The following is a 17,463-nucleotide window of genomic DNA, read 5'->3' on the forward strand; positions in this document are numbered from 1 at the left end:
AGAGCATAACTTGCCTTGTTCCCTCCAGAAGAAAAATGTGAACTTTCTTCCCATTGGAAGTCTATTGATTACCTAATCCCAGATGCTCTGACATGGCTTTCATCCAAGTGCTGCAGAACAAGAAGAAGCCCCGTTTTAAAGCTTAATTTTCATTACTCATTTGGAAGGTTTTTGAGAGGGTCCATAAGAAGTGCAGGGATTATACCTTGTGTTTGACAAGTAGAAAAGGAAAAAGGGAGGAGAAACCACCTAGAGCAGTACTTCTCAAACTTTAAATTCACCTGGAGAGAACTTGTTAAAATACAAATTCTTATTCTGAAGGGTGGGGCCTGACATTCTGTAGTTCTAACCAGCCGCCAGGTGATACTGATGCGGCTGGCCCACAGACCACAGTACTTTGAGTAGCAAGCTCTTTAGGACATAGAAATGAACACACCAAGTATTCTTTTTTTTTGCATGGAACACAAATTACTACTCTATTCTAGGTTACAATTCCAAGGAAATAATGATTACGAAATGCTGCCTTTCAACACTTCTGAGTCATTTAGTAAGAATGGAAGGTGAACACTAGCCATTTAACATTTCAAATGTGGCAGGAGCATTTATTGATTCATTAATTTGTGTTTTGTTCCAGCTCCCATTCCAAAGGCAGCCAAGTCGTTTTATTCTCTTGGCTCCAGGGAAGTTGCAGGTCTAGAACAGAACTTCTCTTCCTACGTTTGTTTACAAATATTGGGAAGAGAGGTGAGCATCTTTGGAGTTAAGTAGAGTTGGGAGCTGAGGAGGAGACAGAGAAAGACTATGGATTTTTTTTGGTAAATATTTATTTCTGTATAATATCTCCAAAGACTCTTCCTTGACCCAGGAGTAGGAAATAGGAAACATTTCCTATTTCCATAGGAAATAGCTGAAATTGAAGATCCCACCAAGTTGGTAAGAGTTGGGGGTGCTCAGAGTCAGACAGAAATCAATTTCAGAGAAGTACAATAATGTGGCATTCTTTGCATCCTGATGACTTTGCAAAAAATTCATACCTGCTTCACATGAAATCTACACCTGGGCAGTTTACAAGAAAATGCCCTTAAGGTTTTTTAAACTTTACAACAAAAAAAGCTAAAGAGAAAATAAGAATATTGTGCACATACAGTGATGTGCAGCTGGTAACTGAGAAATGAGTAGAGGAGGCATAAATAACCCACCATGTAAACTGAACCTTTAATTGTTAGTAACATGCATTTAGGACATAATGCTGTCACTTCTAACATTTGCTTAGGTTAATACGTTGCACATTCCCCAGAAACTGTTTTTACATCCAACTTACTGTTGGACATGTTGGTTGAATTCTGAGTTCTATAGGTAAAAGAGATTTAACTGTTTAAGCTTTGGTTATTTTCCAAATTCATTCCCTAGTTTTTTCATCATCATAATCTCATTTCTCTACTAATTAAAGATATTGGATTACTTTTAAAAAGTCATAAGACAGATATTGTCTTGGGCATTTTTAACCAGATTGATACTGTTATGATAGGGAAGCAATAGGATATAACCTTCATGAGAGCAGGGGTAACTCAATGTTGTATCCTTAGTGTTGGAGTCATGTCAGTCATGTAGTAGGTATAGTAAGTTATTAGTTATTATTTATTGATTTAATGAATAAGTAAAAACACTTCTTTATTCTACTATCTTTAGTGCCTCATAAATTTTCAGGTATTTGTATAGATATCCTCTGAAATATTATAATTTAAATCAAATATTTTGTTTTTTTAATTTTTAAACTTTTTGCCAGAGGCTATTTGGTCAGTGGTTTCTACAAGGAGGAAGCGAGTATATGTGGCCTCGTGGACTTGGGCCTTCTACTCTCTCTTTTGCCAGAGTAGGCCTACTTTAAAATGAACAGACTGGCTTTAATATCAGAATGGAATTATTCTATTAAGCAAAAGTGTCTGAAATTTTCTAGAACCTTTCCAACATGATGGCAGTAACGAGTCCCAACTCAAGAGGAAAGGGGAATTTGACATAGCCCATTTTGCAGGGAGGTGGGGAACATTTAATAGAAATTTAAATATTTTATTTTTATTCTTCAGCAAGTTAAAACTTTTCAAAACAAACATTTCTGTTAATTTTTGGACTCTTCTGAGTTTGAAGTTTCAGCTGACAGTTATGTGTTTTAGGACTTAAGGGTCACGTGGGTGAGGCTGGTACTGAACAGGAGGTCACCATCCACTGAAGGAGGAAGCAAGGGGGATGGTCCTTAGAAGACTTGGCAGATGTAGAAAAGGAAACTTGCATGCAGAAGTCAAGTCATGTTGAAAAAGCCTTATTATGTCAAGGTCTTCTGAACAAGTGGGAACAATAGAGAATAATGGATATGATCTCAGTACACTCAGAAGTCATCCCTGGGCCATTGCAAGAGCCCCTTGGATTCCCCAATCCCTCAGGCATGCCGCTGAAGAACCCAGTTTCCTAAAACAGCCCTTTTGTCCTACCACGTTCTAGCTCAAGAATCTTAGTGGCTCCCATTGCCAAATACTTCAAGTCTGTTTTAAGGCCATCTGGCTCCACACTAAGTGTCCACCTTTCCCTGCATCTCCTCCCAGACAAACCCGCCATCGTGGCCATACCTGTCCCTAGTAATGCTTCTATAAGCCAGTCTTGCCCTTTTATCATTGCCGTGGGGCATGTTATTTCCCTCACCTGCCCACCTATCTGCATCCTCTATCCTCTACAGGCCTTCAAAATCAACTGCAGTCCCATCACTTCCATTAAAAGTTATCAAACTGCTCCTCATTGTGCGGCTCTCCCACTTCCCAAACTTCTTGTGCATCAATGAGGTCAAAACATTTTAGCCCTTAGGAGCCCCTGGTAGCATCTGGTCTGTTAGTTTTGCTCCCTGATTAGATTATAACTTCTAAGCCTAGGAAGCGTGTCTTCAACTACTTTTTCCTTAGCCCACAGAACTAACAAAGAGCTAGGCATTTAGGCAATGCTCACTATAAATGTGTTGACTGAAACGATTATGTATAATCACTTTGTCACCTCAGTATTTTTCATTATCAAGAAATGGGTTTAGGGAAGACATTTTCAGACAATATGGACATATTATCCACTTACCTTTATACATGCTGCCAGTTGTGAATAACAAATAGATACATGGTTAGACTCAAGAAACAGGAGGTTACCTGCTAAATCTGCACTCTAGAAGTAGAAATTTGAAAAAATAAACATATGCTTACTGGGTTTTAATTAAAGAAAATTATGTGACTATAAATTTTAATATTTCTAAACTATACCTATTTGTGCCAGTCTACTATAAGAAAGTGTCCAAGGAGGAAGAACAATGTAAATTATTTCCTAGAAGCTTTGAATAGATTCTATATATTGGAAATAACTATTACAAATAGTCCACATTCCAGTGTGTCTTAAAGAACTTTTTTGGAAGTCTCTGTGTCCTCTTGAGATAGGTAGGAGGTTAGATACGAGCTGGGAGCAAGGTCACTCCACCAGGTGCAGCATCCTAATTGCTGGGCAGCAACTCTTCTGACGTGCAAGACTCCCCCCAACCCTGACAGAGAGTAGCCCCAAGTCTCATTATACCCTCATTTGCATTGTGGTTTTGACCGCCCCCCACCCCACGGCAGGGGATCACCGCCATGACAGTTCCGGAGATGCCTATGTAAGGGAAAAATCTCCCCCTCCCAACGTGAGGGTGGAGACAATGCCCCAATTGGCACACATTCCAAGACCCTCACCACCCCCCAACCCAACATTCCAAAACCTCTGACCACCACAACATTGGTGCAGTTGCTCCCTGGAGCCTGCCCGCCCCTCCCCTTGGGCGTGTACTTTCGCTTTGCTAATAAATCTCCCTCTGTTAAAACTTCTGCTGTGTGTCCACTCTCAAATTCTTTAGTGTCTGTGGACCAAGAACCTGGGACCCCACCACACCAATGTGACCGGTGCTGGTAACACTCTCTAACACTGTTATGCTTCTTGTTGATATTATACACTTGGGTCACGTTTTCTTGTTTGGAGAGATCATCCTAATGATAGTAGCTGTATACAAATAGTTTGCATTCCATGTTCCTCCTCAGCAATCTTTTCAAGAAAAATCACTGATGGAGAACTTTAGTGTCCAGTTGAAGGGGGAGGAGTGAAATGTCAAAAATTGTCAGAATGTCCAAAGAATGGAGGGAATTATCAGAGAAGGTTTTATGAAGGAGGGGTGTTCTCCAGGGAGTTGGAGATTTTGCTTAGGGAGAGGATGGAAACTTTCAGCAAAAGAGGATAAAGAGAAAAAGATTAAGGAGATAGAAAAGAGGACACAGGCCTGATGATCATAAAGACGCTCTCTTGTCTGAAGCATGTGCTTGCATTAACAAGTTGCAGGAAAGAAGTTGGAGGAGTAAAGCATTGCCTTCTGAAGAAACACTCTGCATATTGGGCTGAAGAATTTGGACTTAATCCAGCAAGTGAGAGGGTGCCATTTGAGTCCAGAAGCAGGGGCATGGCAGAATGAAAATGGTATTTTAGGAAGATTAATCTAGCAGGAGTACAAAGAATGGACTGGAATCCCTGATTAGGGCAGAGATAACAGGAGGCTTTGGAGTAAGGCATGGGTAAAGAAATGAGGACTCATTAGGGAAGTGTTAAGTGGGAAAGAGAGGAAAGGAGGAGCCTAAGGAACACTTAAAGGGAAGAAAGAACCAATGACATGTTCTGACAATTAGTAGGAAAAAGAGGAATCATAGACAAGTCCAAAATTTTAAGTCTAAGAGTCCAAGAAAATAGTGATGATGCTGGGGATAGGGAAAAGATATTAGCTACTCTTTAGATTGCCAACTGTTTGCATTCAAAGATTCTGCCTGTTTTAACAGCCCTTTATGCCCAGCTAAGCAAATTAGCAACCACTTACTTGTTGCTAATTTTGAGGAATTGTCATAGGATTTCTAGGATAATATTTGCAGGCACATCTTTAGAACACATAGCCTACAGCTTTTATAGCTGGTGTAGATAAGGTAACAAGCAGAAAGTAGATAAAGTCTCCATTATTACAGGACCAAGGGCTTCATTCATGCATTTATTCATTCAACAAATACTTATTGGATGCCTACTTTGTGCCAGGAAAGTAGATTCTTGCTTTTTCTGGCCTTATATTCTAGTGGGGAGATGATAGGAAAATAGACAAGAATGCAAATAAATGAAAAACAGAATTCAACACAAGAATAAATAAAGGCTATGAAGAAAATAAACATGGTGATGTCCAACAAGTGACTGAGGATACCTCTTTTAGATTATTTGCTCAGAGAAAGCATGCTCGGGAAGATACTGTTTGAGCTGAGGCCTAAGCCAATCACACACACATAGATCATTTGGGTGCCAGGAACAGCAAGAGCTGAGCCTGGAAAAGCTTGGCAAGTTTCAGGGCTGGGTCATAACAAGAAGAAGACATTGGAACAAGAAGTAAAAAAGGAAAGCAGGGGCCACTCTTGGAATGTATCAGTGAGGATCAGGAGCAAGTGATAAGAAGCATAATTCAAACTGGCTTAAGTAATAAGAAAACTCATTCATATAATTAGAAAACCAGAGGTGGGGCAGGCTTTAGGATTAGTTAAATCCAGTGACTCCAAATTCATTTCCCAAAAGTTTTCTCATCTTTGCCCTCTTAGGTGGGTCAGTTTTGTCTTTGGGCTTAGGGTGAAATCCATGAAGCAATGAGGCTATGTCATCCTGTAACTTTTTTTTCCCTAAATTTTCTATAATCCCCCCCAGTAAGATTCCCTTGGGCGACATTCTCTTACTTGAACTTAAGAAGAGGATGGGAATACCCTCTATCCAATTATACCGACTGATGGAGCTGGAGTTGGGTCAGCTTCCCTGGAGACGCATGAGCTGCTTGAGGGAGAAGCAGCTACCTGAACAAAATCAAGTTTATGTTAGGAAAGAGAAAGGGGGAAAGGCGGTCTGAGTAGGCAACCAGCCGTGTTTATTGTATAAGGGATCTTGGTGGCCATTATAAGGAGTTTGGACTTGAGTCTGATTACATGGGAAGCCACATGAGAATTTTAGATAGGGAAGTCACAGGATCTGACTTATGCTTTAAAAAGACCACTGTGTTTAATGTTTCAATAGTTAACTAAAGGGGGACAAAAGTGGAAGTGGGAAGACCAGTTATGAAGCTATTTAATAGTCCCAGCAAGAGGTGTTGGGAACTTGGGTTATAATAATAGCAAAGGAGATAGAGAGAAGTGAATTGAGAGGGAACTGATATAACATGTTGATGGATTAAATGAGTGGGTAGGAGTTAGGGAAAGTGAAGAAACAAAGATGATGTATAGGTTTTTGGCTTAAGTACCGGGGTGGATGGTGAAACAATTTACAGAGATAGTGAAGAGTTGAGAAGGAACAGCTTTTGTCAGGAATTACTCAAGTGTTCTGTGTTAGGATTGAGATACCTACTGGACATCTAGTGAAGATGCTGAAGAGGCTAAGTAGAGTCTGAAGTTCAATGGAGAAACTCAGGCTGAAGATAAAAATTTGGAACCATCATCATATAGATGATGTTTAAAGCCATGAGACTTGATGAGATTCTCCTTGCAGGGAAAAAAAAAACGCTAGGGAAGCAAAAAGTCTGTGACACTACAATGTTGAGGGGTCAAGCAGAGGAAGAGAAGCCAACAAACGAGACCCAGAAAGAACAGCCAGTGAGGTAAAAGGGAAACCATACAAATTTGGCATCCTGGAAGCTAGGCAAAGAGCATATCTTTAAAAGGTGGTGGTCTACTGGGTCAAATGCATCTGAAAAGTGAGTGATATAAGGAATGAGAAGGAACCATTGGATTTGACAAGAGCAGGTTTAGTGGAGGGGAAGGATCAGAAACACAGTTAAAGTGGATTCAAAAGAGAAGAAGAAACTAGGAAGTGGAGACAGTCCTTCAGGCAGAGTTTAAAAGATCCAGAAATAGGAAAGAAGATTCTGGGAGCACAACTCGTAAGAACCCAAAAATAGAGTATACTTTCCAGGTGAGTTTTTAGAAATTTTTTTTGATGTCATTCTTTAGATGTCCTGTTGTGGTTTTCATTTGAAATGACAGTGGTGGCCCAACCATTTCTGGCTTCTAAAAATTCCTTTTCCTTGCATGGTCCTTCTTTTAAAAAGAAACTAGGCAATTCAGATATTCCAAGTTGGGGCAAGGGGCTAAAAGCTGACAAGACTCAGTTGGGATCTAAATGTTTATACATTTTATTTTGGTTGCTCTTCTGCTGCACTAGCTGCTGCTAGGAAATTTATTAAATATAAATTAAAGAATATAAATATAAATAAAATGTAAATATATAAACATATATTTGCATTTGGTGCAGGTCCTAAATTTGAACTCTATAAAGTCCTAGATCTTCCTTTGCCCTATCTACCCAAAGGTGTCTTTCTCAGCCTGTTTAACTTACACCCACCAGAAAGCAGAGCAGAGCAGAAGTTGTGTGAGTCCTGTCGCTCTCCCACCCCCTCGCCTCTTGGCCTCAGCACAATAAAAACTCTGTTCAGAACTTGGCTAGCTGCTGCTTTTCCCACATTCGATCAGGGAACGCTTAAAGCCATACAGTGTCCCCATCCTGCCAGAAAGCCTATGGGCAGAGTGCCCCTTCAGGCTGACACAAAGACACACTGTGCAAGGCATCTATGGCCAGAGCAGTGGCCACATATGGATTATCAATAAGGCTTTTGATTTTTTTCTTTGTTATATCGTCATCACATTAAATATAATTCAAGCAAGGAAACCAAACTTATATTCTGGACTGTAAGACTTTGCCTGCCCTATAGCTACAAAGAAATTTAGCTATTTTTCAGTTTAAACAAATTCTTTCCAGAAAAATGTCATAAAAGTTTTTTTTCACATCCAGTATAATTTTCTGCTTTAAATTGATGTTATGTGATTTGACTGACTGTTTTGACTCTAATTTTAATTGTCCATTTTGGAAACTCTAACTAAAGTTGGATTTAGAGTTAAGGTTCAGGACCCGTAAAGGTTGCTTCTTACTAGAGCCAAGAACTACAGAAGGCACAACGAAAAGGACAAAGTTCAAAAAAATAAGCATCAGGTACCTTGCTGCCAAGGTTTGTATCTATGGTCGATTGTCACCTTATCCATCTCCATTCACTTTTTGGTAGCACTTCCATTTTCCACTGCAAAATAATTTTTGGAACTGGTCCCATGTTAGCCACAAAGCAGAATTTCAACAATTTCTTTCCAAAACTGGCCTTTAGAAAATGAATCTAAAATTTTTGAGTCAAGTACTGTATCTGAGAGAAGCTGTGTCAAAGTTTTCTGTTTTCTTTTACTGTATACAAATGTGACAAATACATCCGACCTTCTACTAAGACTGTTTAATAAATTTATAATCTGATAGATACTAGTCAAAAAGAGAGGTGGTTAGAATAAAGGGCCAGATAGCCATCATACTACAGATATTTATTGAGGCCCTACTGTATCAGGGTTGGAAAGGATAAAATGTGGCTCCTACTTTTAAGGGACTTATAATCTAAATGAGGGGGCAAGATTATAAACATGTGCAAACTAAATAGTGCAAGATACAGCATAGGACCTAAGTAACTACCAGATGAGTGGCATGTATAATAAATGCCACTAATTGAGAGGCAATCATAATCATAAACACTTAGTATGTGCCAGACGTTCTGTTAAGCACTTTATGTACATTATTTCATTTTCTGAATTATTATCCCCAGTTTGGATGGGAATTACCTCTGCTTTTCTCCCCATTCTGGAGAAATCAAGGAGAATGATATAAAGTGACCAAAGACCTAGAATCAGGAATGTGCCAGATGGCAAGCAGATGCATTGTTCTGGGGCTAAGGATCCATTTAGGGGAATAGAGAGAAATGAACCTTGGGGCCTGTGTTAGTCTGTTCACCACCATATCCCAGTGCCTAGCATAGTGCCTTATACATAAAAGGTATTCAGAAAATACGTCTTGAACAAATGACCTTCTGGTTTGTGTCCATAGCCTGGACCAAGTACAGTAGGATAAAGGTAATTAGTGAATTAAAGCCATATACCAAATAGCCTTGAGACCCAGTGCCAATACCTCCCAATTCCCAAATGTTACAGTAAAAGACTCAAGTAGGAAGGACACACCATTAAGGGACAGATCTGACAGCAATAGCAGCTCCAACTCATTGGGGTCCCTTTTATGAAAGCTGACATTGTGAGGAGTCCACAAGTCCTTACCCTGGCCTGCAAGACTGTGTAAGATCTGACCCCTGGCACCTCTGCAATCCCAAATCCTTCTACTCTCCCCTCCCTCCCTCTGCCTCTGCCACACCGGCCTCCTTGCTACTCCTCAAATTCATCTCTGGGCCTATATTCTTCCACACTGCTTTCAGATCTGTAGTAGCCACTATCCCCACATCTTGCTACCCTACCCTGCTATCTAGCATTATGTATTTGCTTATCTGTTTACTGTCTACCCCCCTACACACCAGAACGTGGGCCCAGAAAGCCAAAATGCCAGCTGCTCTTTCACCATTGTATTCTCAGCATCTAGTACAGTGCCTGGCACATTGGAAGTGCTCATACACTGCCATTCTGGCTCTCAAATACTGACTTCCCAAGGGAACAGGATTTTGTTCAAGAAATGCTATGTGGAAATTGAAGAGTGGAGCTTGGAAACAAGAGGCAGCGTGGCAGGAGCTCAGACCAACCTGTTTATAATAGATGCCTTTGCCCAGAGAGGGGAAAACACACCTTAAAGCCTCTGGCAAAGTATTTGCTTTTTTAGGACACCCTTGACATGCTGTACTTCTGAAATGCTGCCTGGTCTGAACAAGAATATCCATGAGTTTGCCAAAACAACCAATTCGCTGGACTTAAGAGTCACTACTACCAGTCTCAGCCTAATGAATGGGCAGCAAGTACTGTCCACCTCAATATCAAAAGACTGGCTTGCCGCTGTAACCAAAACCAGGCCGTTGCGTCCATCCAGGTGTCAGGAGGGGAGGGGAGGAAATTAACCAACCTCATTTTCTCATTTCTTTCCCTCACTGAACACTAGTAGGGGACTAGATACCATGAAAATGAGTTAACATACGCTGGCTTGCCTCAAGTTTGAGCGTTCATGGTTCCAGGAGAATACTTGTTATAGGACCTAATGATGGGCTTTAGAATCATCTTTTGTGCAATGAGTCTCAATGACTCCAGAGGCCACAAAATGTCTGGTAACTTCAAAATAATAAGTACAGTCATGATGCTTCACAACTTTTCTTGAAAGACTTTCTAGAGAGATATTCAGTAATTTCATGAATATGTTTTGAGCATTCACTATATTTAAGGAAGTGTGCTAATGCTATCGTGGATCAAAAGGAGAATGAAACATGGACCTTGCCTTCAAATTTCAAGGAGTTTATCACTCATTGGGCAAGTCAGATAACTGAGATAGTAGGCAGGGAATAATAAGTGCCATGGTCCAGGTATTTAAAAAAAAAAAAAAGTGTTGTGAAAGCACAAAAGATGGAGAGATGGATTCCAACTGGGAGAAAATAAAGAATACTTCATGAGGGAGAAGACACTCAAACTGATCTTGAAAGATAGATGGAATTTCCACAGGCTTAGATGGCAGAGATTTGTAGCATTATAGCATTTGTAGCATTTGATTTGTAGCATTTCCCAACTTTTATGGTGTAAATATTCCAACTATGGCTGATTTCAAGTTAATGACGTGATGTCACTGCACACAGAGCTGGGAAGAGGTGCCAGCTCCAGCACACCATCTATGAGTCACCATCTGAGCTTTGGACTTGATTAAATCAATCTGACTCGATTGCTTTAATGAGTGAATTCACAGGTATTAAAAACATCTAAGACAACATCATAAGGGAAGAGACACTTCTGCCCTTCTCCCCACACCTCAGTCTGACTTTTTAATACTCTTTGTCTATCCTTCCGGTCTCAGTCCTATGCCCCTGAATGGCCTAGCTAGGATTGATCTTGGCCCAGTGCCACCCTGTGATTCTATTTGCTCCCCTTAGCATGGCTGTGATTACTCTGGGCCCCTGCTATCGCATGGCGTAGAGGGCTGGCTTACTGCCCATTGCCTGGTGTTGACACCCCTGCTGTACTCCGTAATGAAAAGCAGCTTTAGGAGCGGCTAGCTGGGCAGGGTGTTTCACTGTTCTTGTAGCAGTTGGAAGGGAAAGCTGGAGGAATTGCTGGCAAGCTTTGCTCAAGGAAGATGCAAGCCAGCTGAGACCCAGCTTTCATATTAACTGCTCCTTTTAGTACTCCTTTAAAAAATAAAATACCACCAGTGTGTCCTCCTTAAGTTACTGCACCTTTAACCTGCCTTAGCACCCAAAGGGCTACATTTGAAAACTCAGTCCCTAGTATGTGTCTTTAATTGCAAGCAGATGTCCTCAGTATGTGCATAAGCTTGTGTCGGGAGGATGTTTTCTCAAAAACTCGCCAAGGAGAGCGCTGCCAAACAGGAAAGGAATATGTGAAGCTTGAAGTTACTAGGAAACTTCCACATTTGTCCACTAAGCCAGAGATAGACCTGTGAGAAAAGAAGGTCTTTATGATCTCTCATTGCACATTAATTCTCCTTACCTTGAGGCCCAGTTACTCTCAAAATACATTTACAGCAAAATGTGGCTGCTGCAGATTTATTTCAGCATGTGCTTCTTTTCTTGATGCTGGTTTCTCTTTCGAAATTGCTGTATATTGCTGGAAAGCAGGCTTTTTAACATCAAGAGGTGTTTGAAACCGCCAGCATCGTTGCACGGTTCCTTTTATTCATTTGTTTAAATTATCTTACATAATGTACTCTGTGATTTGCTGTTCAAGTATAGAAGAAACACACTCCCCCATGGAGATCTGGGGAGGTAATACTGTCTGTTTGAAAGGTCCAAAGATTTCCTGTTCAGATTACACAGACTTCTTCAGAGCTGCCAAGAGTCATAATGTGTACGAGATAATACACTTTAGTTCAGGAGAAACTGTGGATGAGAATTCAATTAATCCAGTTAGCTACAAAAGAAAGGAAATTCCAGCTTAGAATTGTCACTGCACGCAGGCCCAAGACTTCGTGTGCCAAGGGGTAGCCATGACAGAGAAGACGATTGTGGCCCCAGGATCTGCTGTGTAACAATCACTGGATGACAGAGCAAAAAGGAGGAGGCCCAGCTGCCAGGGTGTCACGAGTCATAGCTGGTTCCTCTTGAATTGACCCTTGAAGGGTATTTCTGCCCAAAGCCTCAGCAACCTGGCCCCATCAGTATAAATGTCCAGAATGTCTGCAGTATTCAGATAAATCAACATGTGCTCTAGCAAGTGCACCTAATGAGCACCAGCTGTGGGCACATAGTGGCGAGGCCCTAGAAGTAGAGCCTGCAGAGAACACAGTGACTCTGACCAGAGCAAGAGAGTAGTGTATAATGAAGAGTTTCCCAAACATGTCTTTTTTTTTTTTTTCCAAAAAGCTTAATGGACAATGTTGCTTCCTCCTTTGACTTTGCTAAAGCACTCAGCAGGCACATTCTGGTGAATAATATTTTCTCATCTTGAGCGACTTGAGTCCCACCCTACTTTGATATATCACAGCAGTTAGAAATATGAATGAGGGGAGATATCTCAGCAAATATTCCTCTACTCCAAGTGAACTCCTCCTGGCTGTGGAGGGGAGACCAGATGTGTCTTGTCATAAGAATCACCTGGCTGGGGGAGGGGAGTGCAAGGCAAACATACAGAGTCCCAGGACCTTGCTGACGTATAGACTGACCAGGGCCCTAGAGATTCAGATTCTGTAAATCTGGGACAGCCTTGGAATCTGTGTGTTTAGCAAATGCCACAGTAGATCTTGATGATAAGGCAAGCTTGGGAAACAGTAGGGTGGGATGGAGTCGGAATCTGGCTCCAGGTCAAATTTGGCCTCTGCCGTGTAATTGCTGAGTAGCCTTAGACAAGTTACTTAACTTCTCTGAGACTCCAATCCCTCACCCATAAAATGTAACTAATAATAATACCCACTTCAGAGTGTTTTTGTGAGGATAAAATGCGAAAATTCATAAAACGTGCTTAGTACAGTGCCTCGTGCATTTTAAGCTCACAGTAAATGTAAGATATAAACAACACACACTTGTTTTTTACTTTCCCATCAGCCAGCCCCTTCAGAAGCAGCAGGACAATCCAGGGCATGGCATCAATGTGCTCAGATGGTGAGCTTGAACTTAAGCCTTATTGCAGGGGCAGGTTGGAGGGAGATAAGGTCTTTAAACTGAGTGCTCTTCGGTGGTGGTGGTCCTAGTCCGACAGAAAGGAAGGACAGAGAGGCAAAGCTGGGTCTGGAAAGAGCTATAGAGGTTGAAATCCCAGCAGTGAAAATTTCTAGATTATGGTCAAGGATAAACAGACTTCAAAAAGACAGGAAAAGTAATCAAGCAAACTTGCGATTTCCAAGGGGAGACAAAATTTGCTGAAAATAGACTATTTTTATTTGATTCCCTTTGAGCCCAAAAGCCAACATTTAAAGCATTTGTAATCATCTGCTTCATTTATTTAGCAAACTTCCTTATTCTGCTCCTATTAGGTGCCATGCCCTATGCTCCTAACAGGTTATGAAGGTGAAAGCAGCAGTACTCGCCTTCAGAACCCCCTGTGTCGTAGGGGGTTACAGCAAGGGGTGTAGGGGCGTCCCGGGGCTGTTGGGTAGAGGGCAGCTAACCTGCCCAAGGGACAGAGCAAAACCTCTCAGAGGAAGTCTTGAAATAAAGATTTCACGACAGGTACAATGTCGTCATTATCGTTATCATAACCATAAGCTAATAGCAATAACAATAGCTAACCTTAACCATGCTTATTTTATGGCAGGTGCCATGGGAGGCCCTTTACATTATCCCTTGTCATTGTATAAAATGGTTGCCATATGCAGTACCTTGTTTTACATACTTGTGTTTGCACTATCTGTTCAGGGCTGGTTCTAAATGCCATTGCTGCACCACTGTAAATTACGATACTTGCCAGAACACTGCTTCTCCCACTCTAGCTCCCTTACTAATACAGTGGAGAATTCACCAACTTACAAGAACTGGAACTGACTGCATGTTAGTCTCAGGCTGATTCCTATCCCCAACCCACTGATATCACTTCCCCGGAGTCCCACTGCTTACATATAGCCTGCACGAGTAGACCTAAATAGTGGGGCTCTTGCTGGCTTAGGACAGCATCCTGTCCTTAAATGTGCAAAGCCCTAAGTGCATGAAGTCTTGTGTAAAAATATTGTCAAGTTATCTGTGAGAAAAGACGCGCCCTTGCTTTCCGGGTAGTGGCTACCAATAATAACAGTGACAATAACAATAAGAATATTTAATATTTACTAAGGACTGATTATATTGTATATTTAGTATAGTGCATGTACTAACTGATTTAAACCTTACGTTTTTAGATACTGTTACTGTCCCCATTTTACAGACAGAGAAACCAAGGTCCAGATACAGGCCGTAGTTGGGAAGTTGAGTATGAGGTTGGACATAATAGGAAAGGTTAGATTGCAGTTAGTTCTCAGGCAGGTCAACCATGAGGAGCTCTGCCTCAGGGCACTGCAAAGCAGTAGTTCTCCAGTGTTCACAGAATCAAAATTAAGCTCTTTGGAAAGACCATCCCCAGTGTGCCCCTGACTTCTCCCCAACTCAACACACCCCATCTCAGCTGTGCTCCACCTACTCCCGACAGATCACAGCTCTTTACTTACCCAGGCTGTGTCTTACCTCTTGCCTTTGCAGTGGTTCCCTTGGCTCCAACTGCCCTTTCTCTTCCTCTTCATTGCTTGTTCATCCCACATTCAGCACCCGTCTGAAGGAGTCACCTTCCCCAGGAAGCTTGTCCAGACTTGTTAACAGCCCTCCATTACTCCTCCAATGCTCAACCACTCCTTCCTGTATAGATTCCTGCCCGGAAGCTGTGGGCTCACGGAAGCCAGGGGCTATAGCCAATTCATTTTATAATGCCAGCATTTAAAGCCCCTGTATAAATATACTGGAGTCATGATTCTCTGCTTATTGTCACCCTTTATTTGTTTTCCCCTATCGCTCAGCACTTCTAGACATTAAGGACAGCTTTGCCACTAAAACTGACAACTAAGCCTGACCCCTGCATTGGCTAAGATCGCACAGTTTTGTTCACTGTGCTTTACTTTTGTAACCACCACCCTCTGGGCACTGGCATAAATCTGTGGTTCTTCCTCAAAGATGCCATTTGTTCCTTTTATGTCTTGATTCATCACATATTGCGGAGGGTGTTAGCTGAATAAGGCTTTTTGCTTCAAGAAAATGTTACCAAGTCCTGACATGATAAAGAGGAAAGCACCAGATGTCTGTCTGCAAGGAAAGCAAACCCTGGTCTGTGAAGAGTCAAGGGTGGCCAGGGCTCCCCAAGCATTTCCGGGCCTGAGGTTTGGCTCTGCGCGCTCCCTTGGGCCTCGTAACTGACCCCCACATTCCATTTCAGTCATCATACTGGAGAAATTCATCAACTTTACTGCTGATCTGAGCCTGGAAACTGGTGTCCGTTAGTGCTCTCAGTTTCAAGCTGAAAATTGAGACAAACTTGCTGGATAATTTTGACCAAAATAACACACAAGATTGTGTGCCATCCCATGGTTGGCTTAATTTCTCTCTTCCTTTGAGCTATCAAAGCTTTCTCAAGGCGTACATAGTTGTCCGTGAAACAGATCATTCACACTTGGAATGTTGTAGTGCCCAATTTAGGGCAAGGGGTAATAAAACAAAGTGTTCTCTGATTTGTAGCAAGGAAATGGAGGGTGGGGGTCTAGATCACGGTAAGAATAAAAACTTAGGATTTCAAAGCAGTGGGTAGATTTTAGAGGATTTTCATAAAATGCAATTTTCCTTTCTGGTTACGTTAAAATCAATGTGTAGTACATAATCCACTCTAGTAAAATGTGTATTCTGTTTGTTTTTTGTCATAATTCTTTATTGCATTTGGGAGTAAATGAGCTTCTACAGATGAAGTTAATTTTAAAATTTAGAGAGAGAATAAAAAACACTCGCAGAACTAATAGTCATACAGAACTTAAAATATTAATTCACCAAAGCCTAACTTCACTTGGAAAACTACTCTGCCTGATAGGTCCAGTCTGAAAAAACTTACAAGGGTTAGCAGTCTGCAGTGTTTAACAAGAGGATCTTAGCGTCATCTGTTGGGTTCTATGTTATGGACACCAAACCCAACAGCTGCTTCCTACTGGTTAGCTAGGTGGGAGGAGTTAGTGAAAAAGGACATCGAAAAGTGGATCAGGACAAGCAGACAGGATTCGCCCAGCTCTGAAATTCAGGGAGGTGGAAGTGGGTCAGCTCACTGCCCGTGCATCTTCATTTTCTTCCTCTTCCTTTTTTCATATCAAAGAAAGATTTCTTAGCATTATTGTTGTGGGTTTCTATTGAGGACCAAAAGCATCAGCAGTTTCACTGCTTGAGGTAATGCTCACTGGTTGTTGTGGTCCTGGACCGTGCTGCCTCTCTAAGAATAACCTGGAGATAACATGATCTGACATGATCTGGAGAAACCCCCTTCTCCACCAAGCCCAGATAACACTTACTTACTTTTGTAGCTAAGATGCTTGCAAAGCAACTCAGTTCAACAGTTCAATGACAGCTACATTGATCATTTTCCATTTTTCCTGTTTTTAATACAACCTAATGCTATTATCAATAAAATAATAACTGCTTTTATACTAGATGACTCATTGCCCGTCTCACATCATTAAGTTCTGTGTTCCCCTTGTCCGGCTTTTCACTTCCCCTCATTCCTTCCCCAGTCCCAGGATTGCTCACATGTTTATTTCTAAGAATAAACTTTTTTGACTGAATCATTTTTAATACTGTTTTTAAAAGGAATTTATGTTCCTCCTTGTTTTCACAAGCAAGACTCAAGTTTGGACTCAAATGGTGTAGGAAGGCGTTTTTTTCATTGTTCTTGACTGTGTCTAGGCATGAGACCAGAGATGACTAAGACCAGAAGATTTTCATTTGCTCTGCTCTTTGTGAGTTCTTTTTAGAGGGCAGGTGCAATTTTTATTTTGGAAATAAAGAAAGAAACAGAGGGAGAGAATTCTTGTGAGTTTGGGCCAGGTCACATTTTGTCATTTGCAAGTGAGATTGTAACAGGGTCACATCAGACCATTTTTATGGGGATGACTAATGGTTTTCTTTGCTTTCTGTTCCAGCCACACCAGCTACCCTTGGCAGAGCATCCCAGAGTCTGCAAAGAGTTAATCCAGGCCTAGGGACAAGTAAGAATTTCAGTCCTTTTTCTGCCTTTGTCAATATTGTCCATGCTTTACTGTAATTCAAGCTACTGTCCTTTCTCTATTTTATTTGGGATATGGTAACTGGATGAATGACTGATTGAAATTGCAAAAGCAAGCAAAAAATTTTTTTTC

At 41.3% G+C, this 17,463-nt stretch overlaps 1 protein-coding gene across 1 annotated transcript in view; it reads left to right on the top strand.

Moving 5' to 3' along the window:
• The window catches only part of GHR (growth hormone receptor), a 256,156-nt gene that overhangs the window by 169,296 nt on the left and 69,397 nt on the right, over positions 1–17,463 (top strand). Inside the window, exon 3 of the mRNA XM_014781605.2 lies at positions 17,248–17,313. Within this exon, the coding sequence (XP_014637091.1) occupies positions 17,248–17,313 (66 nt within the window). The remainder of the gene's footprint in view (positions 1–17,247; positions 17,314–17,463) is intronic.

Source organism: Ceratotherium simum, chromosome 18 (assembly GCF_057802395.1).
Source record: "Ceratotherium simum simum isolate JZ-2026a chromosome 18, ASM5780239v1, whole genome shotgun sequence".
Lineage (NCBI taxonomy): Eukaryota > Metazoa > Chordata > Mammalia > Perissodactyla > Rhinocerotidae > Ceratotherium > Ceratotherium simum.